We start from the raw sequence: 23002 nt of genomic DNA on the forward strand, positions 1-23002 counted from the left end.
TCAACGACCCCCTCAAACTTCTGACGGCGCTCCTGAAAGCGTGTATTCGCTTTGATTGTTCCACAGCATACCGCACATATCGCGAAATTGTTTATATTCTTAAACCAAGAATGCCGAAAGAAGATTGCAAGTACTGGGACAAGTGCTACCAGCGCAATCCGGCGCATTTGTCCAAATACAATCATCCAGAGAAGCGGGTCGAGGAAAAACAGGACTGTGCGGAAGACAGAAAAGTGGCGCCAAAAAGATGTGCATCATCGCAGTCGGAGAAGAGGGAGAACGATACTCCCACCCAGTCCGAAGACAAGGATGAGCCGATTGCAGGTAACTCCAGAGCAATCGTCGAGAACGAGGAGGAGGCCAAGGGCAGTTTTGAAACGGAAACAGCGGAGCTTCACAAGGAGGCCATGAACAACATATCCGGGAAGAACTACATGGAGATTCTCGAGAAGCGCATTCGGCTGTCCGTGCAAAAGGAGTACGACAATCTCTGTGAGTCCAACGAGTTTATCAGGCACAAATTCCTTGTCGAAATGCCGCCGGACTTCTATGAGTTCTGGAAGTTCGTGGGAAGCTTGAAAATTGATCCTGCTCCTCGCTTGGAGCACCTTGACAAAGTATTCCAACTGCAGTTGGTGGGTCCCTTCGAGTTCCTCGCCGGCAGATTCCACGGCGCCAAAATCGGTGAGCCGGGAGACTATCTGCGCCACTGGCGCTTCTACTACGATCCACCAGAGTTCCAGACAATCTTCGTGCGTCGCGGCACCGGGATTCACTACGGCTACTGGCGAGATGTGCCGCAGGATAAGGAGAATCTCTTGATAGCTCGCAACGACTCCGCCAAGGGCTGTGAGTTTCAGTTCGTGGCTGGAAACGCCTTCGACGCATTTCTCTACTACCTGGAGCATGACTTCGTTGCCACCCCTTTTTCAAGCGGACAGCTGGCCGGAATCAAAAAAGCTGTGCAGAAGTACTTGAGCGACAATTCGCTGGAACTGTCCCAACTGGATCGCCTGCAGCGCGAGCGCAATAAGCGGGTGGTGGCCAAAACATTCCACAGAGCCGGCATTGTTGTGCCCTTCGATCGCAAGACGCAGCTGGGTTACCGCCCACTGGCCGTCAGCGACTCCGAGCTCAAGAAGATGCTGGCCATGCTGGAGCGAAAGGACTTGGATGGCGGAGCCGCCAAGCAGGCAGTGCTGGCGAAGCTGCAGCCGGTGGCCAACGCCGCCACCATAGCCGTGGATGAATCAGACTTCGGCAGCGCCCTGGAACTGGGCATCGATATGTTCAGCAGTGGGCACAAGGAGCTGCACATGCTGGCCTCCTCGCTGCTGGTACCCGCCTATTCGATGCTTTCCCGTCCGCAGTTTATTGCCATTGCCAAGGCGCACATGGAGCAGCGTTGTAGAGAAGTGAACCTCAGCATGTTTGAAGTACTAAAGTAGTTCGTTTTTTATTCCGCAACCTCAACATTTTTACAAATATTAAATCTAGGAAGAACACAGCCGAAAGTATTTTCACATGTACAGATAGGAGTTCTCCTTGCGCGGTGGGACGTAGTTGGGGCTGCAGGACTGAACGCCCACGCTCTGTAGGAGCTTTAGCACTGGCTGGGCAGCCGTGGCGTCCAGGGGCAGTTTGTCTGTGTATATAACGAAGGCGCTCACTGGCAACTCTTCCTGGTCCCGCCAACTGGACACTGCAATAGGGGAGAGAAAGGTAAAATGTGCGATTTATTTGTTGTTACCAGGACCACATACCTCCCGCCGCCACTCCGGCAATGAAGTTGGGAGCCTCGAGCTCGGTGATATCCTTCTGGTTGACCCCCACGCCACGCACAATGGCTACGTGATCCCGGTAAAGCTGAATGTCCTCGCTTTTGAACTCGACCTTTGGTTTCAGTGTCAGGGTGACCACTTTCTTGGCCAGTTTCGCGTAGGGCAGTAGCAGCTCCGTGACCTCGCCACTGCTTGTCAGGTCCTCCTCCAGGATGGCCAGCAGCTGTTTGGACGAAGGACTCCAGTGCAGTGACGAGGTCTTAGCGGGAATGCCGCAAACGCGTTTCGAATCCTGTGGCAGCAGCGAGGTGGCAAAGTGGGTGACGCTCACGCCCTCAATGACAACCAGGAGCTCGCTCTCCACAGGGGCTACTTCGCCAGCCGGTTCGCCATCGAATTTGAGCTGCAGCCTGGAAGTTCTAGAGATTAACACTGGGTAAACAATGCAAAGTACGCACTTCTCGACCGGATTCAGGTTCTCCAACTCATCCTCGTCGCAGTCGTCCCAAAAGGCCCTCGACGATGGTATGTTCAGTTCCCCAAATCCTGGACAGCTCATGGTGTCTTTTTTGAGTTAATTTATGGGTGAAACTAATATGACGAGCTTAAGTCCGGCCACTGTGTTTTTTTCAAGTCATCAGAGTGACCATGTGCTGAACGCCAAAATAAGCACCTTTCACCATTCAAAATCAAATGTTTTCAGATATTCAATAGATATAGATATTTTCGACATGTTTTGTGAGCTATTTAAGTTGAATTATTTAACTGTATTCCCATGAACCGAGCTTTAGTTAACTTTTTTTTTTTTTACAATTTTGAAACGGCAAACATGAAAATGTTTAAAATCTGCTAAAAATATAAACCGATTTTTTTAAAACTTGAAAAAGTTTGGCCTACCTCATGTTTTATATAATTAAATTTTCCTTTTGCATTCAATGTTTGATTATTGCCTATGGTTGTTGAACACCCGTCAAAATGTTAAATGAGTTTTTAAAAGTCCCACGCCTTCATTTTATGTGCCCAGAAATGGTTTCAGTTGGAATTAGGCTGGAATTCCAGCCGAAAACTTCGTCATAACTTGAGTTTTTACGCTTTTCGTGAGTTATTGAATTTGGTCTTTATTGGTTTAAAATTGAAATCAAAGGTGTGCCCACCCTCGACCCGCGGAAAATACCAGATTCGCTTCTTGCAGAGCAGCGCTCCGGTGACGGTCATACTGAATACAAAAAATGCAAGAAAGATGCAGGCCCATATTCGAATTGGAAAACCTTTTTGATCGCGAATTAGAAACTGATTAAGAGCCGCACGTGGCTCAAAAAAGCGGGAACGGCACTGCGCTAGGATTGTGCCCAAGTTCGGCCAGCAGGAGCGGGAGCGGGCGCGTAAACCAGTGCCATGAGGAAGCGCAGCTCGCGCTGTAATTCGGACACTTTCAAGGAGGAGCAGATGGACCACAACGGTGACGACATCAGCCTGCTGCAACGCCCACTGCGCACCGCCCACACGGGATTCGAGGAGGCCCGTCGAGCCTACGAGGATGGCACCAGCGAGGTAAGTCCCGTCCGAGTGGAGTACGTGACTCAGCTCTGGCCCGCAATGGCTCCAGCTCCTTCAACCCAGTTTGACACGTTTCTCGATAACTCCCCGCTTTTCCTGCAGGTGCGCCAGCTGCTTAGTCTAGAGTGCAGCCTGATCTACGAGTGCAAGGTGTGCCGGAATATGTTCCGCAGTCTGGCCAATTTCATCAGCCACAAGCGCGTCTTTTGCTGCGTCAGCGCTCGTTCCGCGAACGGCAGTGATACAGTGAGTGGGCAGTAAAGATAGCCCCTTTTTATCTTCTCCTTAGCCACAGGAACGAAATTAATCGCTTTTAACTTTATTTAGGATCAGAACTCCACGATGATCATTCAAACAGGTGGCGGGCCGTCGCCGCAGGACATGGAACACATGCTCCGCAGCAGGAGCACGGGCTGCTCTCCAGTTCCCCGCGAAGTGCGTCCCATCCGCGGAGGTGGCGGGGGAATTCGGGACTTAAGTGGCGTTATCGAGCGTCTTCGGCGGGAAAAGGCATCATCCCAGGCTAGGCGCAGCTCCCCCACGGTTTTGCAGCTGGAATCCGTGCCCACCTCCAGTCAGGCCGTATACCAGACCATCAAGGTGGACCAGGAGGACAGCATAAGGACGGAGCTGGACGAGGTGCACCGCATGCTCAATCCGGCTGAAACCATTGTGGGTCCCGACGGCAAAGCTGTGACCACCGTCAAGTTGGAACGCCACGGAGGCAGCGACTCCGGCGAAACCGGCGAGCAGTCTATTAGCGACGAAACGGAGACGAGCATCTTCTGCGAGATCTGTAAAACGACCCAACCGAATAGGCCTTGAAATCAATTAGTGACTGGTGTGTTTTCCATTTTCGTTCACAGGCAATCTGACTTTTCAGACCCACAAAACGCTTGAGCTGCATATTCAAAAGCATCACTCGTCGTCGGCGTTCGTGTTTCAGTGTCCCGCGTGCTCGCTGACCTTTCTCCAGGCAGCTGCAGTCATTCGACATTTATCCAAGGATCACAAGTGAGTAGAGCTGGTTAAGAATAGAGTAAATTTATTGGTTTTATTTCTCATTTAAAAAACAAAAATTGTAAAAATGATATTTCTTTAAAATTGAATTTATATTAAATGAGGGCAACCCATTCTTTTAATAATTTTATATGTCAAATCTTAAAATTTGAACATAACTAATGTACACAACGTTTGATCTTTTTAAGACATTTTGTTCCCTCTTTCAAAGCACTTTCAACTTAAATTTAATGCGTGTCTTTCAAAAACATTATTTCAGGAAGCCAACTCGTCGCATTCGAATGATGAGGAATACTATCCTGAAGCGTCGTGTCCAGCAGGGAGATATTCAGCCCAAGGGTCCCTGCCGTGAACTTAAGCGCTTGCAGCTCTCCGACGACGTTGTGGGCTACGCCCCAGAACCTTTGGATGCCAGCGGTGAACACCGGAAGATCATGTCTTTGTGCATCTATTGCGAAAAGTCTTTCGAGCGTCGCGCTGCTCTGTCAACCCACCTGCTCAATTGTCGGGCCAAGCAAGAGGCGCTGGCAAAGCCGGCTCCTTCCGTCAAAAAACTGAAGGCGAAAAGCAATGACTCCAGTCTGGATGCAGCCGATGAGGATCCAACCGCCTCCATAGATCTGCCGAAAGATGAACCGATCAAAGGAGAGGAAGTAACTCTGAACGAGATGTTTGCAGACCTACCGGAGCCGAACGATTCATTTGCCCCTGGCCTCCACACGGTGTCATTGGACCGGCTTAATTTAACCCATGAAAGCGACTCCGCTAGTGATGAGGCCTCTAACACCGACGAGGAGCTGGAGCTTGCGCCTGGGGCTGGTCCTGAAGCCAACGCCGACTTGGAAGATGTTAAGGGCAAGGTCAAGAAGAAGCGCATCGTGCCAGCGGAGAAGCAGCTGCGTTGCCGGTGCAAGATCTGCCACAAGCAGTTCAATGCCCTCGGAAATCTGCGTCGTCACATATCTATGTTCCATTACCGCGCACGCCGCTTTGGCTGCAATCTTTGTGAATATCGTGCATTTCGGCGCTACGATATTGTTAATCACTTGGGATTTACCCACAAGATAGAAGGAGACCGAGACAAGCTGACGGAGCAGTATGTGTCCACCCACGAGTGTGAATACTCACGCGACGACGTGGACGGGGATATCATTTTGTTGGATAAGGAGGAGGAGGTTACAGTGACGGAAAAGGACGCCAAAGCCCCTATAAAGACCTACGAAAGACGCTTGAAGCGTGAGAAAACTATAACAGAATCTGCGGGAGAAGTACTACCCATATCGCCAAAAGCCGCAATAAAGGAGGAACCCGGCCAGGAGCCGACGGAATCCACTCCCACACCCAACAAGAAACGTCGCAAGTCTCGCACGCAAATCTCACCCGAATCTGGCGAGCACTCCCATGAAAAGCGGCCCATTCGTAAACGGGTCAAGGCGGTCAATAAGGACTTTGTCTACGATTTGGTCAGCTTTAAACCGGACGGATCAGGCCAGCAAACACCAGTTCCGCCTGGCGTAGAGTCCATGCGAGCGAAGTTGCGACGCCACCCGCCAGGAAGCAATGATGAAAGCAAGCCCAAGCAGTGGGAGGCCTTCATTACGGAGGCCAAGAAGCCTTTAGTGCTGGGCATCACACAGCGCATCATGTTGGATCTTGTGAGCCAGGGTCTGGCGGTATCCGCTACTTTACCGGAATTACCCTCGGAGAGGCCGCAGATACGACCACGCCTTATCTCGCACACACACAGCGAAAGCGGACAACAACAGCAACAGAATGTTGCGGAAACTACCTTGAACCCTGCTCCGGAAACCGAGAGTTTCCTCGAGAAGATTGCGAAGCGGACGGCAGCTGCTGGCAAGGATACCGCTGTCATCAGCAACCTGTGGAACAAGGTCAACACTGCGATTGCCCAGCAGCAGCAGCTGAAACAAGAAAAGGAGCAGGACGCGATTCAAGAGACCCAGCCAGAGGACAAACCCGAAACACCGAAATCACAAAGCCCCCTGCTCACGCCTCCCTCGCCGCACACCATGTGCCACGCCCCCGAGCCCGAAACGCTGGCAACCACTGGTATGGAATGCCTGGGCGGCAAGGGCAGTCAAGCGGGAACACCGACAATGTTTCCGGCCCTGCCCAAGCCGCCATCCGTTCTGCAGGCAGCTGCCAATGGGACCATCCAGCTTACCCTGGACAGTCTCCTGCGAGCCGCGTTGCAGAACTAAACGGAACCGGAAATGAAAGCCACCGCCATCATCGTTGCTACTTTAACAACGTTCGTTGTCTTTCCTACTGAATTTTTCCACATATTTTCGGCTGGTCGTTTTCCCATCAACCGTTTAAATGTAATTCACTAGTGTCCTTATTGTAAAACCAACTAATTAAGAAACCAAGAAGAATCAAACCAAGAATCCCTAGATGATAAATACGCTTTGAGTATTACGCGATGAAAACAACCAAAACGAATTCAAATCGTAGGATAATTTTCGGCTATTAGCAAATGTTTGTTGTTTGTGTGAATTGAAAAAGTACAGATTTTTTATAATGTTATAGTTAATAATGTATAAATGTACCTAATTTTATAATCCCATATAAAGTAAGTCTCATAAGTGTGTATGGTTGTTGTTCACGCGTGCAGCAGATTGCCTTGCCAGGACTTAAATCAGATTGCATACTTAATCAAAATCAAGCCAATCTTCTTGGTGTACTCTAACAAAGTATTGGGGTGACACGATTCAAACTCGTTACACAATGTTTCAAAAATGTAATTTGTCTAATTTTAAGTTTTAGGCGTACATCTACAGTTACTATTGTAAATCTCAAGCTTATGCAAAGTTAATTTATAAATTTCTTTCCGTTAGCAATACATAAACGTTAATATAGTTTTTCGTTCAACTTCTGGCTCGGCAACACACTCGGAAGTCGCTCCAAAGAACCAAAGAATTACTCCTTGGCGACCAAATCGGCACACCCTAATATGTATTAAGAAGACGGAGGTGCTTTGGATATTAAGTTTGTTGACGCTCCATCTTGCCATCTATCATTCGAATCCATCGCCCCACCGTCACCTAATTAGCATTATTATATTCGGGAACATCCAGCTGAGCAGCCGAGAACACCACGACTTCTGCATGATGCTGCATAAATTTGTTGCTCAAAATGTTAATTGCAAACTAAGCGAAAGTCAGGCGCAAGTTGTACAAGGCAGTCTGTTGTACATACACAACCGAGATACATGTTTATATATATTTTATACATACGCAGCGTTGGGCGGGCAAGTGTTTTGCCAAGCGCAACAGACAAAGGGAGGAGGAACCACCCGCAGACATTTGAAGTCCTGATCCCGCGAGTGGCTCCATGTATTTATATATCATTGTAATGTACAAGGTAGAGCCTTAAATCAAATCACCAAATGATAATAAATCCTACGATAATCACCCACAAGAATGCTCGAATTGTGAATTGGTATCGGCGAGGCCAACAAGTGTCCGACTGCCGAGGCCCATCACCTGTTCGCCCTGCTTTGGGGCCCGGACCAGTGTTTTGAGCTCCTGCCCAGCTGGATGGATTGTGCCTGAAATAGAGCAGGTCACCAGGCAGCTGTGTACCCGTGGATGCTGTTGCTCTTACTGCCGTTACTGCGGATGCCCGACAATGGAAATTGTGTCACGGTCAGGAGTATGGGCGTGGACGTGGGACTTGGGCAGTGACTAGGGTCGGGTTGGGCTAGGACTTGGGATTGCGCTGGGCCTGGGCTTGGGCTTGGGACGGTGGCAACCGAAACCGGGGCACACTTTAAAGCTAAGCGTGTGCGTATCTGTGTCCGTGTCGGAAAATAGAGAGCGACCTGGAGCGTGAGAGAGTGAGCTGGCGAAGCGCGACTGTGTGTAATTGGAAACCGAAAGTGAAAACGCCCAGGCCTTGAAATCCTCGACAGGGGCCGCACAGATATGAACTCGAAATATATTTGCCAAGGGGTGACAGTCTCCGGGCAGCTCGTTTTAATTCTTATTTATTTTTTTCCAAGCTGTAAGATCAACAAATTTTTGTTCCGCAGTTTTGTTGCCGCAACAAATCTGAAAATGTTTTTATTAGGTAACAGAAAGTACCCGGTAGACTAGAGCAAGAGGATTTAAATAATTCATGATACCACACTTACATTGTACGTATGATTGTTCCTAAATAACTAAGAAGCTATCAAATCAAGCCCCTGTTATGGTGAGGGTACCAAGAAAGACAATTATTATTGCTGGGGGACTTTTCTGTAAAGTACTGCTGATAACTTAGTTAAGTAAAACTTGTGAACGAAAATAACATTTTGTAGTATTATTTTTTCGGCTATTATTAGTATTAAGTATTCATAAAGAGGTTTTCAACACAAAACATTAAATTTTGTCATTTGGTTCTTTAAAAGGTGAAAATAACGACAAGCAGATAAGAGTATCTAGGAGTTCTAATCAAACGGCAAAAATGTAAATGATTTTTCTAGCTGTTGGACAAAAAATTAGATTGAAATGAAAACCCAGCTTAAGAAATTAGATAGAACGAAATTAAATTCTTTTCAGAGCAAGAGAAGACATGAAGCAGCATCAAATTAAAGCCACTTTCAAGGCATTTCGTTTGAACAGAGCTCCGCCTAGGCAATGCAAAATACCAATAGCATGCCCCAATACCAAGCCCACTTTGCCCGGCAAATTTGCGCTGCATAAACTGATTAAGTGATTCAGGTTCGGGGGTCGTGGGTCTTGGGGCTGGGACTGGGACTGGGCCGGGGCCGGGGCGGGGTATCCACATCGAACGCAGAGCGGGGAACGTCAACAAAGCACTGGGAACCACCAGATGGCATTGGAGGGCGACGAGGACTGTACCATATCGAATACAAACTACGCTGCCAGGTGCAAGTCTCGAGTAATGAGATCCTTTCCGCGAATGGAAGTGCTGGGTCGTAAGGCCCACAATCCGGGAGCCAGTGCAGCTGCAGGGGAAACCGGGACAGCAAAACACGAGCGGAGACACCGAGATTGCTTTTAAGGAGCTTATGCCTTACGGTCCATAAATGCGGGTAACTCGCTGGCAGTCAACGGTTGCGTTTAATGGACTGCGGGGAATGATTTTCGCAGGAACTACTTACGGCTGAAGGGTCTGCTGCGCGGCGAACACATAAGTAGCGTTATGACAATTTAATTACAAATTAATTGACAGATCGGCGCTGGCCTTGAGACCACTGAACATTACGTTTGAAACAATATCTCAGGGTCTCTGTGAGTTTAATTACTGAATCAGTCAGGTATTTTTCGTTCGAAACAAGTGCTTTCCTCCAGGGAGACGGTGGTGTTACGGCTACTAGCCAGTGTACCATGATTTAATTTAGATTCACGGAGACCGCGTCTAAGCTAGCCAAAACGTGAAGATAGCCCCCATCGGATGTGTAATATGGTACCCCTTGGCGAACTATCGCACTCATCACTCATACGCCATGTGGCCCGGCCACTTTGGGTCCCCGTTGGGCGCGACTTAAAATCAAATTAAGATAATTAAATCGCCGTCGTGCAGCCTGAATATATTTAAATTTGGGTCGCCCAGTAAGTTGCATGGGAGCGTTCGGAGCTTTCCCGTCTCCGCTGGCATTGACACCCGAGGTATTCGACTTCCCATCCCCCGACCTCACACCCGCCAGAGTTTCTTCTTCTCGCGCGGCGGCAGCTGCGTCCTGTAAAATTTTTGGGGCTCAGCAAGTGCTCCGACTGTACTAAGCACTGTTTATTTACTCGTCGCCCATTTCAATAGTGGCGAAGCGCATTATTACCGATTATCGCCGCGCGGAGCAGATGCTGCCGCCCCATCCGGAGTCGCAGTGGGCTGCCAAATAAACAGGGGCGGCGATGACAGTGTGGCTGGGTGGGGAGGAGGAGGTGGTGGGCAACCGGGTGACTGGGTAACCTACTAACACGGACGCACCACCCAGAAGCGAGAGAGAGAGTGGAAAAAGTAAGAAAAAAGCTCAGGAGAAAGTTGGGAAGATGAGTGAAAGCCTGTCATCTGTTGGCGTTGGCGGGTCCGCTGGTGCTGTTGCCGTAGGACGTTGAAGGACACCATCAGGAGCAGCATCACCGCCTGCGTCTGGCGCTCGAGTGTTGTCCTAGTCCTAGCCGAAAGCTCTCGGCAGGAGCAGCTCGTGTGCGGTTCGGCTCTCGGTGCTCCACGCTCGATTCTCGGATACTCGCATTCTCGGGTTCCAAGTTTCGGTGGCTCGGCAGGGCTCGCCAGTCGAGTTTCGGCCGTCTAACCCAGCAGAGGTGTGCAGCGGACAGCAATCCTACCATCGCAACATACAGCACCATTAGCAGCAGCAGACCAAGTTATTGCGGCCACAAAAGAGGAGCCTGCCCTTTGACCCACTGTGTCCTGCATCCCGGGTCTCGATCTGATTCTGCCACTGCAACAACTGCCATCGCATTGCCATGTCCGACTGACCACTCAACCCAGATCCAGGGCAACTGATTGACTGGCATCCTCGCTCACCACTCGTCCATGTCCGTTGTTCCCTTGGAGGACGAGGACGCGGATTCGCGGATGTGGGCAGCAGCATCCTCAGCGACAGAGCAGCGCGAAAGTAGGCAACGAAAATCGGAAATCTAATTAGAGACGTCAGTGTCAGGATCGCAAATCCATTAATTTCGAGGGCTCTCGTCAACTACTTTTCGGCAAAAAGGCGTTGCTACAGCCCTAGAAAAAACAAGCAGGAAAATCGGGAAAATTTAACGCAGAAAAAAGGGAAAGCTGTGTGTGCCTCGCTGTGTCGGTGTGTTGGTTCTCCGCTGTGCGTGTGTGTGTACGAGTGCCTGATAACGCGAGCCTGGCGCTGACATCACTTTCACTTGGAAACCCAGCTCGAGGAACCAACCTGGTCTGGCCCTGCCCCTGGGAAGCTGCCACTCGAGCCGCACGGCAACAAAATCAATTAAAGTACCAATACGACAGCCGCCACAACAGCAACAACAAAGCTGCCAAGAGCCAATTATCGGGGAAAACTGAGGAAAGCGGAGGAAAGCAGAGGAAAGCCCAGCCTAGCCAAGATGTTCTCTATGTGCACCAAGGTGAAATCGCGGAGTGCGGACGCGGACAGCTCTTTCATGCAGCAGTCGCAGGTGCAGCAGCTGCAGCTGCAACAGCCCCAGGCGATGGGTGAGTGGAAGGGGGAAATGGGGATTGGGAAACTGGGAAACTGGGAAGAGCGGGGATAAAGTGAAACCGACACTGAGACGCAAACTTAAACTGAAACCGAAACTGCGCCCCCGAAAGGCAGTCGGTGTGCCCTCATTCGGCGGAAAACCCTTGAACTCGTTTTGCTGCCCCACCCCAAGTGCCCCGCCCCTTTCTGGCCCTCCAGCCCCTCTGCGCCCCTCCCAGCTGCTTATTTTTCTCAATGAATTCGCACACAGGCGCAGCTGCACGCCTGTCCGATACTTTCTCTTTCGCAGCCCCACTTCGTTCAGCCCCCGCCCTCGCATCCGTAACTTATCAAGCGGAATCCAGGATGCGGTTTCTTTATGCTGCAATTGTTGACAGTGCCACGCCCAGCGCCCAGCGCCCGTTGCCCAGCCCCCTTGCCCAGCCCATGTGTGGGCGTTGTGTGTGCTCTGCATTAAATCATTAAGTAGCTGCAGCACTGCAAGGCGTGGGGTGCGAGTATCTGAGTATTTGCCAGAGCCAGAATAGCAGAGTCCAGACTTTGGGTTACAGCCACTGCGGCAGTGCATCTCGTGCATAAGTCATGGGGTTGCACTGGAAGGATCGTTTGGGAAAGCAAAAAAAGTGATTTTCTGATGTGATTCCCAACTGGTTCTAGCTGCACAACAAGCTTTATTAAAACTCTGTATTATCGGAGGTTTTGTCTGGATATAGTTGTTTTTAGTCTCAGCACTGACACAAGCTCCCTATGAAAAGGATTTAGTTGGTTCAGTGTGTAAATAAACTACTCATTTCGTGAAAAGTGTATTCCCTTTATTTCCGGTGTACTGTGTATAATTGATTCTGTGAAACACACAGGTTTGCTTGTAAATCTGAAAACTAGTTGGGAGATTTTGTGTTTCAACTTTGAAGTTATACAAATAACAATAGTAGAAATGTTACATTCGAGCGCGTCACTAATAATTCTATGTCAAGCATTTTAAGGCTGACCATTAAGTCTGAAATAGCCAAAACATCGTTGGTAGATTTGGGGTATTTTTCCGAGTGCGCGTTCTACATATACGAGTACCTATGCATATCTCAGCCCTTTATCCACTCTCATATCTAGCCAGGCCAGCAATTATGTCTGTACACGTTTGTCGCTGTCTTCGCCTTCCGATTCGTCTTTGCCCCAGTGGGAGTGGGGGTGCGAGACTGGGATGTTCGTTGTCTGTGGCAGCCACTTGCAATTCTGGCTGATTTGCCGTGGGGATGTGGATGTAGGGACGCGAGGGTGCAGGTGCGGGTGTGTGTGCGCGGGGGCACGGCTGCAAGGATGCATGGCTGCCTGTGGCTGTGTGGCTGTGTGCGTGCACTGAAGTGGCACACATGATGTCCGCTGCCCTGCCTTCTTACACAAGCCAGGCAGTGTCCTTCGGGGAGCTCGCTCTCTCAGCAACATCAACCCCCAGTGCAACGTATATGTATGCACCGTGCACCGCCGCCCCCCACCCCCAGTCAACCCTCCCAGCGCCATCCCCAAGCTCATCCTTTCATCATCTCCGTCGACACTTCGACTGCGTCTGTCGTTGCCGTCTGCGTTTCGTTTGCATCTGGGTGTACTTAGAACAATTTTGACAGAGTTTAATACAAAATTGTACAAAAATTTGTTTGTAAAGTAAATGGCCATTATAGTTGAGAAGAAAGTTTAATTATTATTTTATAGTTATTCCAATTTTATATAATTTCTTGAGAATTTACTTATTTTCTTTACATATTGTTTGCCTAACTTAGGGAGTTAAAGTTTTTAAATTTACAATTAAACAACCAGAAGAATTCAAAATAATAACTTTTTCTTAAAACTTATCTTCCCGATAATTGATAGTTATAGATCACTATTAGGCAGAACTAAAAATGAATGGAAATGAGATAAAGGTGGCACTGTTGTTGTGGGTTCTTCTTCGTGTAAAAAAAAGATTGTTCGCAGAAAAAATCCGAGCAGGCCCAGTCCATTTTGAGGGCAAACGGCGCTTTTTAGTACGCCGTGCCTCGAGCGTCTTCCGAATGCTGTACAAGCTCATCCTCATCGCATCCCATTCCCAGCCGGAGCAATTGTCGCCAGCCACTCTGGCCGTAATCAGTTTGCTGCAGAGGCCACTTTTTCGAGCGGTCGAGTGCGGCCAAAAGTGGCAGAGAGGCTCTTCAATTCCGAAATTACAAGAATTGTTACAGGGCATCATTGATCGCTTATCAGTTTCTCGGAAAAAATTGTTCTCTTGGTACACTATTAGGAATGGAAACTTAATGCCAATATCAACTTAATTTCTGTTTTTAAAGGTTTTTTCCCCTTTAATTCTGTTCATAAAATAAAACAAATAATTGTTACAAGCTTGAGCTAATAATGTGGAGTTATGTATTCAAACGCGGGTGAAACTTTTGTGTTGAGCTTGAAGTTTTCTAAAGTTATTCTTCATTTTCTCCCTAAGCTAATAGAGAAATTCCACTGCCAATGAGTTTTATAAATAAAATGAAATATACAATATTTTTCATTATTTACACAAAGTTTTTCATTAAATAACCAGACATTATACCAATGTCGTAAGCCTTTTCCAGCAATATTACTGCCATGTCGAGAGTGATTTCCTTATTTATTTAAGAATGTTGCCATTTTAAGATTAAGTGTATCCATCGCATAACCAGAAACACGAATTTAGAACAGCTGAAATGCTGAATTAAAGCAATTAACTTGTTATTCGCCTGAGGCATTCTTTCAAGTACACATTTGATACCACACGTGCCAGGAACGTGGTCAAAGGTGTGAAGTGGCTTGGATCAAATATATGTATTTCCCAATGCCCGTTGCCATCTTTGCTGAAATAATTAATGCAGTCCACCGCAAGCGTCGTGTTTGCCACTGCCCCAAACCCTGCTGCAGTCCCGCCCCCTGCCACCCGTTCCACCCTCGACACTTGACCAAATAAATGGGATGCCAGTGGTAATGAATTTGAAATGAGAGACCAGGCCAGCAGGGCAACTGCAGCAGCAGCAGCGGCAGCGGCTCGTGATTGAGTTGCTGCCACTGCAATTCCGAGGGAATTGCTAAATGAAATTCCGTGTTTCGCTTTCGCCGTTCGTTATCCGGGCCACCAGTCGCCTCGCACCTGGATCCGCTTACACTTGAAGTTTGCAGATCCAGTTTCGGTGCGTGGGCGCTGGGTCCTCAGCTGGCGGATGTCGGCTGTCGGGGGAGGAGGAGGAAGAGGTCCCTGGATGGGAAATGGGCTCCAGCTGCAGGGCCCGATTCCTGTTCAATTAGTGGTATAGTGCGCCGGCCACGGTACAGGACGTTGAGCACTGGGCACTCTGGAGCGGATGCCGACTAGATGAGTTTCGCACCCACTTGGCACTCAGTCCATAATTCGTTTTCTTCACTTTCCACAGGAACTGGCGGCAAGCAAATCAAGGGCGGCTACCTACTGCGCTATAAAAGTGAGTATCTTTGGCAACAATAAGTTAGGGATATGCTATAATAATTAAAATAATTATAAACAATAATACATTAAAAGCATCATATAACACAAAAAGGTAAACTTGTCAGATACAAAATGAAGGGAGAAACTAATGCTTTCTAAATTGTTCTTATTTAATTATACATCAATTTTGTTTTGAAAATATTTGACATAAGAGACAAAGCTATATATATGTAAATTTCTTTATGCTTTACAATCTTTACAATGAAGAAAGCTACAGTCGCGTGCCTCGACTATCAGATACCCGTTACTTAGCTTAGGGGAGCAAAAGAGAAGTGGAGATATATCAGCAGCAAAACGATGTTGTAAAGCGCCACCTACCAATGTGGTGGCAGACAGATTTAAGCGTTTTGTCCATTTTGGCGGTTTTTGGGCGTTAGAGTGCGCGTGGAACCCTGCTTAAACAAACTTGCGCCGCGTTGGAAGCCCAGGATCCTTTCCATGCCCACTCTAACGCCCACAAATGGCGAAAACGTTTAAATCTATCTGCCGACCACATTATCATATATTGCTGCTTGTATATCTCCGTATCTCTTTTGCTCTTTTAAGCTGAGTAACGGGTATCTGATAGTCGAGGCACTCGTCTATAGCGTTTTTGCTTGTTTTTTTCCAAGCTTAAACGTACTAGTATTTTTTCCGAGTAACAACTCGACGAAGGACTCACCTGCAGCAGGACTAGGTGCTAGGCTATTGCAGGACCTTGAAAGGTCCGTCCGATTCAGACCCTTTCCTGCGGCTGTCAGCACGGTAGGCCGGTCTGCCCGGGGACGAACAAAACCCCTTAAGGGGGACGACAATCTGTCAAATCAGCACAACAGTAACAGTACTCCCAACTCAGGCTCAACAGGATGACGCAGCATCCATGGATGAGGTAGATGGATGAGGACTGCGGTCCCCGAACGGGGGAATGGGGTGTAATCATTTCGGGGTCACACTCAAGTGTAATTACTCATGATTTGGCAGCGCTCTGGATGCGTCATTGTCATGCTTGCTGGGCCGGATTGAAAATCATGGCCTAAACAATTTGTGTTGAGCCCTTGGCGGCAATTAGCAGAAAAAAATTTAGAACGAGATAGGAACTTAAATTGGGTCAGTACAAGCTTAAACACTCCTTAGCTATACCAAAATAAACGATAAAGCCGAAAATGCAACTATAAAAACTCTGTGAATATAATTTATTTGTAATCCTGTTGGGTAGATCTAAAAAAATTAGATTATTAGACTATTACAGATTATGAGTATATAGGGTTTAAGATTTCGACTTATGCTAACATTGTAATCTGATAAACAACATTAAACATTAAACAATATACATTATGATTTTTAGTACTAAAACAAATGTTAGTCCGGTTTATGAAAATTGCTTTATGAGACAAATAATAAAAATCATTAAGGTATTACATTTTTAAAATACATACAACTTTTTGCTAAATTCTTATATTCAGCTCGTAAAGTAACACAAGTGATCTTCTCCAATCTCATGATTCCGTGCGCTCTTTCCCTCACAGAGCAAATGTTCTGGAACCGCTGGGCGGAGGAATGGGTGGTGCTGTACGACGACTCGACCATGGCCTGGTTCACGGAGCCGGGGCGCTCCTCGCCGACGGGCAAGATCCTGGTGAAGGAGGCGCCCGAGATGCTGGCCATCGCTCACTGGACCGGCCAGATCCCGCGTCGTCCTCCGCTGCCGGCGGGCGTGAACGTGTCCCAGCTGATTGCCCTCGGATCGCAGCGCAAGCGGTCCAAGGTCTACTGGATGCTGGCCAAGTCGGAGCAGGAGGTGAGCGACTGGATCGATGCGATTACCAAGACCCTGCCGCCGCCGCCGCAAATCGAGCTGGTGGTGGACAAGCCGCACCTGATGAACGTGCTCCGACGTCCGCTGGTGCGCATTAGACGTGAGTAAACCCCTCCAAATCCCCCTTTTTAATCTATCCGTCTAGTAGTTTCTCATGCATCTCTTTGCAAGTTGGGGTCGTTTAAATTTGTAAAGTGTTGCACAACACAGAGTAAATATAGCATTAGGATAAATTTGATATTTCAAAGTTAGTTTTCCCTTTTTTAAAATCCTATTAAACAAAAAATAAGAAAAAACCAAAGAAGGAAAGTCGAAATAGCGCCTAAAATTACTGTAGTCGAAGAAAAAAGAGATCTGTAAGATACAGATATCAAGATTATAGCACTTACACTAAATTTAGTTAAAGTGATTATTATTAATAATATGTAATCTTAAATATAAGTATTCAAAGGATTTGTACTCTGACAGAATACCTAACTTAATCCTCAGTTTAGCACTCCCTAATTACCTTCTAACCAACGTCGTGCACTACTACTTTGTTCCCCAATGCAGCTGCCACCCAGTCGGAGGTTAAGCAGCGCAAGGCGGCGTCCCACGGAGCCAGCGGCAGTAAACACCACCGCTGCTCCTCGGCGATGACCACGAAGGTGTACAGGCAGACCCAGGATCCGCTGGTGAAGAGCGACGCGGCGGTGGCCATTCTCAGCAAGAAGCCGGACTCGAAGGCTTCGCTGGCCTGCGCCCTGCCCTGGGGCCACGGCTGGGGATGGGCCACGCTGCCCAACGGGGTGTGGAGCGGCGGCCTGACCTGGTCGCAGTGCGAGGACACCTTCACCCTGCACGCCCTGCCCACCACCCACTGCACCAACCTGATCGACACCTCCTGCAGCGGGGCGGTGTACCACACGGACATCGGCGGCTTCGACTTCCACTCCTCGGGCGTGGACGACATCGGGGGCGAGGACTTCGACTACGCCATGGACTGCGGCGATTTCATATTCTAAACTCCCTCCAGCACGACCTTCAGCCAGCCACCCACCCGGCGGGCAGGACCCTTTCGTCCTTTCCCCGCAGATTCCGCCTTCGATTGGAAGGAGCCGAGCAACTAGGAAGTACTTAATTTTTAACCGTGCTTTCGTTATCCTGGGAGTGTTAGGTGTTGCCACATGGAAGGGGAACTCCCTGGCGTCGCACATTCGCCCCGTTGTCCTTGTCCCAGTGGGTTAACTATCCGCTGCACCCACTACTCTGTGCATTGCCCTAATTGCGTTAAGCAGTTAAACTGCAAGTACATCTGCGATTCCCCGCGTTTTTCGAAAAAACATATTTCCTATTTCCTAGCTGGCAAATATATATCCGCATATACAGCGGCGGCCACGGATATAGTTGTGACATCTTGGTAGTTCACCTGACGTCAATCCCAAAAATTGAAGTCCTCTTTTAAAGGCTTGCTGTCAATAAAATTGTCAGGCTGCTCGTGCCAGAAATTCAGGAAATCAAAATCGGAGAAATTAAGAGTTGTAGAGATTTTAAATAGACATACATCATGAAGGACCGTTTTCTCAATGTTTTGTTAGCTTTGGATATTACGTCTATTTGCTGTTTCGGAGCAAGCATAGTTTCTGAATATCCTGTAACGCTTAACCGACTTAAAAGTCTTAAAACTAGTTCAAATTGTCGATCGACTGAACGAAATGGACAACAAGAAGTTTGCACAATTTCCTTTAAATGAATGTCAGAATTGTCGTTTGTAAAAGTAACTTCCCATTGAAAAATCGAAAATTGTCTTACCGAACAATATAGCTTCCTGGTTGCTTTCTCTGTCAGATAACTATCTGTACAATGGTGTTATTGATAAATCGGCCTTTTAAAAATTATATTTGCTATCATATTTTTACAGGTTATTTGTAGATGTAGAGCTACATATGAATATTTGCGAACCGAATTAGAGCTTGGGTGTCACTACTATCTTCGCCGCCGCTGTAGTTCCTCTTCGAACTCTGGCTGATACACGTGTGTCCATGTACCGAGCAGAACACACGGTCACATATGTAAGGCCGCACACTCGCCAACCTCCAACCCACAGCCACCCACTAGCCACAGCACCCACACCCACTCCTCCGCCCACTCCCACGCCCACACTGCCCCCACCGCATTCGCCATCGCAGTCGCAGTCGCAGTTGCAACCACAAGCATTTGAAATGCGAAAATATTTTTGCATCGCGCATATAAGTAGGCTACAACATATTTTTGTACTCGACGGCAAACAAATTACAATAAATAGTGCAGACAAGTCGAGGCGACAACCAAATTAAAACGAGAAAACAACCGCAAGAGATTGAAATACTTTTGTGTATTTTGAGACTTTTGAAATTTATATTGACGCAATTTGTAATGGAAACACTTTCCAAATTGTTTTGCCATGATTTTCTAGAATTTTTGGAATCGATAGTATTTAACCGCAAAACCGAGGCCCGGAACCCCCAATCCCCGGCGTTCCCCCGCAAAACCCATTTTGTGTGCAAGTTTTTGAAACATTTATACAGATAAAGCGCGCGTAATTTAAGTCAGTCGAAAAATCGATAAATGTTTAATATAATTGTGTAAGGGCGAAGAGAAGAACAGAGCCGAAGCGGGAAATCCAACGCAAATTTTAAAGAGGCGTAGCAATTTTTATATAGCATGTTAAACAGAAATGACAGTAAACAGGAAAACCAGGTAAATAACAAGTAATTAGCGAGGAAAAACTCTAGTCGTAAACCCCACTCCCCCAAATCACCCACACACGCCAACCGACACTATAGAGTAAGCTAAGTGTTAGCACGTAAGGATGGCATCCGAGTGTCAGCTCGGTTCTCGAATCTAGCTCACGCAGATCGACAAACCCACCCGTACTGATGTAAAGTTTATAAAACGAAGTCAAGCGAAACACAAAACAAGTTAGCAACCCAGGAAAATCGCGAGTATACAGCCAAAGACGCGCATACGCCGTATGTGCGAGTAATTAGCGTAAGACACACCCGAAATCACACTCATCGGAAGCCACAGCCGAGCGGAGGGCACCGCGCCGTTCACTCACCGCACTCACCCGCATCGATTCGATTTGAATTTGATTTTGAGGAACTTTCGACACTTTATGTGCGGAAGGGAAACGCCGCTACGGACACCTTGAGAAACTGTAATTGTAACTACGATAGGCTATAGACTCTAGGATAAGTCGGGCGTCCGCCAGGAGCTGCTCGCGATAAACGTACTGTAAGATTGTGCAGGTTTTCAAATGTTACATGCCGCGCATAGCATAGGGCTAGAATAGAAACGCGAAATATTATGTAAAATACGGGTAAGAGGCTCTCCGAGTCCCGCGCATCTGTTGCATGTCCTTTACGCGCGGTATACTTATATAATGCTATATGTACCACAATAGCCCGGAGCCAAGCTACCCGAACCGTAAGCGGTCTCAGAAACCGAGACCCAACCTGAGCCCACAGCCTTAGCTGTCACACCCGTCACCACGCCCACCACTCGCTACTAGCCCCTAGTATCTACTTATGTGTATATGCATGCGTACAGAACAGTATACCTATAGCATTAGTCGGGAGACGCGAGTCGGCACCGGGACTAATATAGAGACGCGTATGGATCCCGCCACGTAGCGTAAGGAAATGTAGACTAAAAGACTTAAGCAATTGTCGTTTAGACGTTAAATTAGAGCGCATTGAATGTTGGCTTATAGTTCTAGACACAGCAGCGATTCAGACACAGAGCGACGAGCGCAGCGCCCAGGAACACCCTAAGGATATCCTCACCACACTGTTTTAGTCTGGAGCCTAGCCCGAGCAATCGAGATTTGTTAGCGAGCGAGTAACGGAGTCGAGTAGATGCGAAAACCAAACTAAACCTAGTGAAAAACGAAAACAAACGTAAAGTAAATCAACCTTGGACAATCACGCATACGAATGTAGGAAAACCGGATTAAATAATGAATGTAAATCGTCAGGCCTCGGGTCGGTCGAGAGCGAAAGGACCGAGGATAGCTTTTGTGGCACAGTCTTTGCACGTCCAGCATGGAATCCCCGGGGACTCCGTGAACTCAACTAATCTACACACAGAACACACACACGGCGCTATTCGACGTGCGACCGAGCCAGGTCAAGCTTCAATTAAGTGTCAATCCCCACGCTCTTCAGTTGGACCGAGAAGTATTTTTGTAAACTTTATTAAGGACACCGAGCTCGAACTCGAACTCGAACTCGAAAACAGAGACAAAAACCAGAACAAAAGAAACCAAATATGGATGTTTTAAAAGCGAATTAAGCGATGTAAAGCAAAAGTATACTTTAGAGGCAATTTTTGTAGCATAATTGTACACGTAACTGCATTTCCGATGTTAGCTGAACAACCGTATATAGAGTATATAAAGGTCCACAGACACCCACTTGTAGGTGTGTGGCCACCGCGAGTCGAGCGAGGCACACCCGTTTTTATCGTGCTGCGCATTTTCAGCCGGCGGCTGAACTGTGAATAGTACCCTAGGTATAGGTAGCGTGGCATCGCGTGCAACCGCATTTGCATCTGATGCAACCGAATTATGAAATTGTAGAACTAGACCCAGTCGGAAATCGGTGGCAGTCGTCGCTGAGCGATCCGAGCGGGAGAGGTGCCAGGCAACCAACAGCACCCGAGAGCAGCCGGAAGCGGAAGCAGGCTTCCCGCCACCCGGCCCCCTCGGCGCGCGTTGCGCATACGCCCCTTCGGTCGCAGCCGCAACCCACAACTAAGCTAGTAAGTTCGCGTTGTTTGTTATCAGTGTCGTTGAAGTTGATGTTGAAATTGAAATTGAAATTGCCGTGTCATTGTTAAACGTATTCAAGTTGTAGTCCGACGGCGCTCGGAATTAGCTGTTTTGGGAACCGTAGAGAGAGGCAGGAGGCGGTTTAGCAGGGCGGCACTCATCGACCCACGCAGGAGATTATACAAATTATACAAGCATTATACATAAGTGTGCATAATACCCACATATATACGTTGGCGAGGCAGGCTGCGGACGAGGCGCCGCCTCCGACCACGACTCGAACCAACCCAAAAGGTCGGGAGGTCTCCATTCCCAGCCGCGCAGCCTGGCCAAGACTCTTCCAATCCCCCGAGTTTCCCCCCGAACAGTAATTAGCGAAGTAACCACGTTATTCTATAGATGTGTATGTGTCTATAAGTATACTTTGTAGACGTTCACTCGCCAGACGCCGCCAGCTCGAGCAACTAAGCCCACAGCCAACCCAGGAGCCATCGGCATCGGTTCCGGCCAGAAACCAAACGATCTGTGCGGCAGGCTCAGATTGAGACTCAGATTCAGATTCAGGTGCAGATTCAGGTTCGGGTTCGAGCAACCCGAGCCAAGAGCAAGTGCCGCCACTCTCTTGGCCAAGTTACCAGCTGGCCAACCTAAGAGAGGAGCGGAGCTCGCTCCAAATGGTTTCAAACCGCAGCCCAACAAGCGAGCAGTGTATGAATAATTATTACGAAAACGATGAGCAAATAGACGCTAAGCGAACAGCAAGAAGTCATCAAGTGAATCAGTCAACGGGCGAAATACGAAGCTCGAATGCCCTTTGCTATTATAATTATGGATCAGTACTTAACAGAAAAACATATGATGTATAATTCACCCTTAACACATAACCCTTACTCAACTATGTATACTTTAAAGCTATCACAGCCTTAAGCTTAAGAGTTTTCCTTCATTTTGTGAAGTGTATTTGAATACACTGTTATAGAAGCAACTGTTTTTAAAAATTATACATGCAGAAGCAGAATCTAAGTCAAAATGGTATTGAAAAATGATTAGAATCATTTTTATAATTTAATGTTATAAGTAAAAATGTTATGCGAATGTTTTTGTGAGCTCCTCCGCCCCCAACTATGATTTATTACTGCTTGCCAATCGCATGCCAAAAGAGACCTCATCCAAGTTTTGATTCGACGACTTCAACAGGGGTTGATGGAGAGTGGAGGGCGGAAAACATCTGCGAAGCGTCAGCGTTGATAAATGTAAAAAGCAAATGAAGTTGGCAACAACATCTGAGCGAAAGAAATAAAACAAAAGGCCATTGAGCGATAAATACTTGTTTCTCTCCGCGTGCACGCACATGTGT

At 47.7% G+C, this 23002-nt stretch overlaps 4 protein-coding genes and 1 long non-coding RNA gene across 5 annotated transcripts; 4 read left to right on the forward strand and 1 right to left on the reverse strand.

The window, feature by feature from the left end:
- The first annotated feature begins 8 nt into the window (after window positions 1-8).
- Window positions 9-1507, forward strand: LOC108027407 (histone PARylation factor 1-like). The gene has a single exon (XM_017098846.3). The coding sequence runs from the start codon at window positions 111-113 to the stop codon at window positions 1446-1448; it is 1338 nt and encodes a 445-aa protein (XP_016954335.1). The 5' UTR covers window positions 9-110; the 3' UTR covers window positions 1449-1507.
- Window positions 1431-2441, reverse strand: LOC108027408 (uncharacterized). Its single transcript, XM_017098847.2, has 3 exons — window positions 2240-2441; window positions 1764-2191; window positions 1431-1702 (listed from the first exon to the last, which is right to left on the reverse strand). The coding sequence occupies exons 1-3, from the start codon at window positions 2338-2340 to the stop codon at window positions 1521-1523; spliced, it is 711 nt and encodes a 236-aa protein (XP_016954336.1). The 5' UTR covers window positions 2341-2441; the 3' UTR covers window positions 1431-1520.
- A 537-nt stretch (window positions 2442-2978) lies between these two features.
- LOC108027344 (zinc finger protein 800) lies at window positions 2979-7802 on the forward strand. Its single transcript, XM_017098762.3, has 5 exons — window positions 2979-3332; window positions 3441-3584; window positions 3666-4134; window positions 4205-4352; window positions 4618-7802. Exons 1-5 carry the CDS (start codon window positions 3177-3179, stop codon window positions 6578-6580), a joined length of 2880 nt encoding a protein of 959 aa, XP_016954251.1. The 5' UTR covers window positions 2979-3176; the 3' UTR covers window positions 6581-7802.
- A 2836-nt stretch (window positions 7803-10638) lies between these two features.
- LOC108027313 (uncharacterized) lies at window positions 10639-21242 on the forward strand. Its single transcript, XM_017098707.3, has 4 exons — window positions 10639-11540; window positions 14967-15014; window positions 16564-16953; window positions 17406-21242. Exons 1-4 carry the CDS (start codon window positions 11432-11434, stop codon window positions 17855-17857), a joined length of 999 nt encoding a protein of 332 aa, XP_016954196.1. The 5' UTR covers window positions 10639-11431; the 3' UTR covers window positions 17858-21242.
- Window positions 21243-21379: 137 nt separating this feature from the next.
- Window positions 21380-22969, forward strand: LOC127011500 (uncharacterized). Its single transcript, XR_007764485.1, has 2 exons — window positions 21380-21635; window positions 21725-22969. It is a non-coding gene; the product is annotated as an uncharacterized LOC127011500 (long non-coding RNA).
- The last annotated feature ends 33 nt before the right edge of the window (window positions 22970-23002 follow it).

Source organism: Drosophila biarmipes, chromosome 3R (genome assembly GCF_025231255.1).
Source record: "Drosophila biarmipes strain raj3 chromosome 3R, RU_DBia_V1.1, whole genome shotgun sequence".
Lineage (NCBI taxonomy): Eukaryota > Metazoa > Arthropoda > Insecta > Diptera > Drosophilidae > Drosophila > Drosophila biarmipes.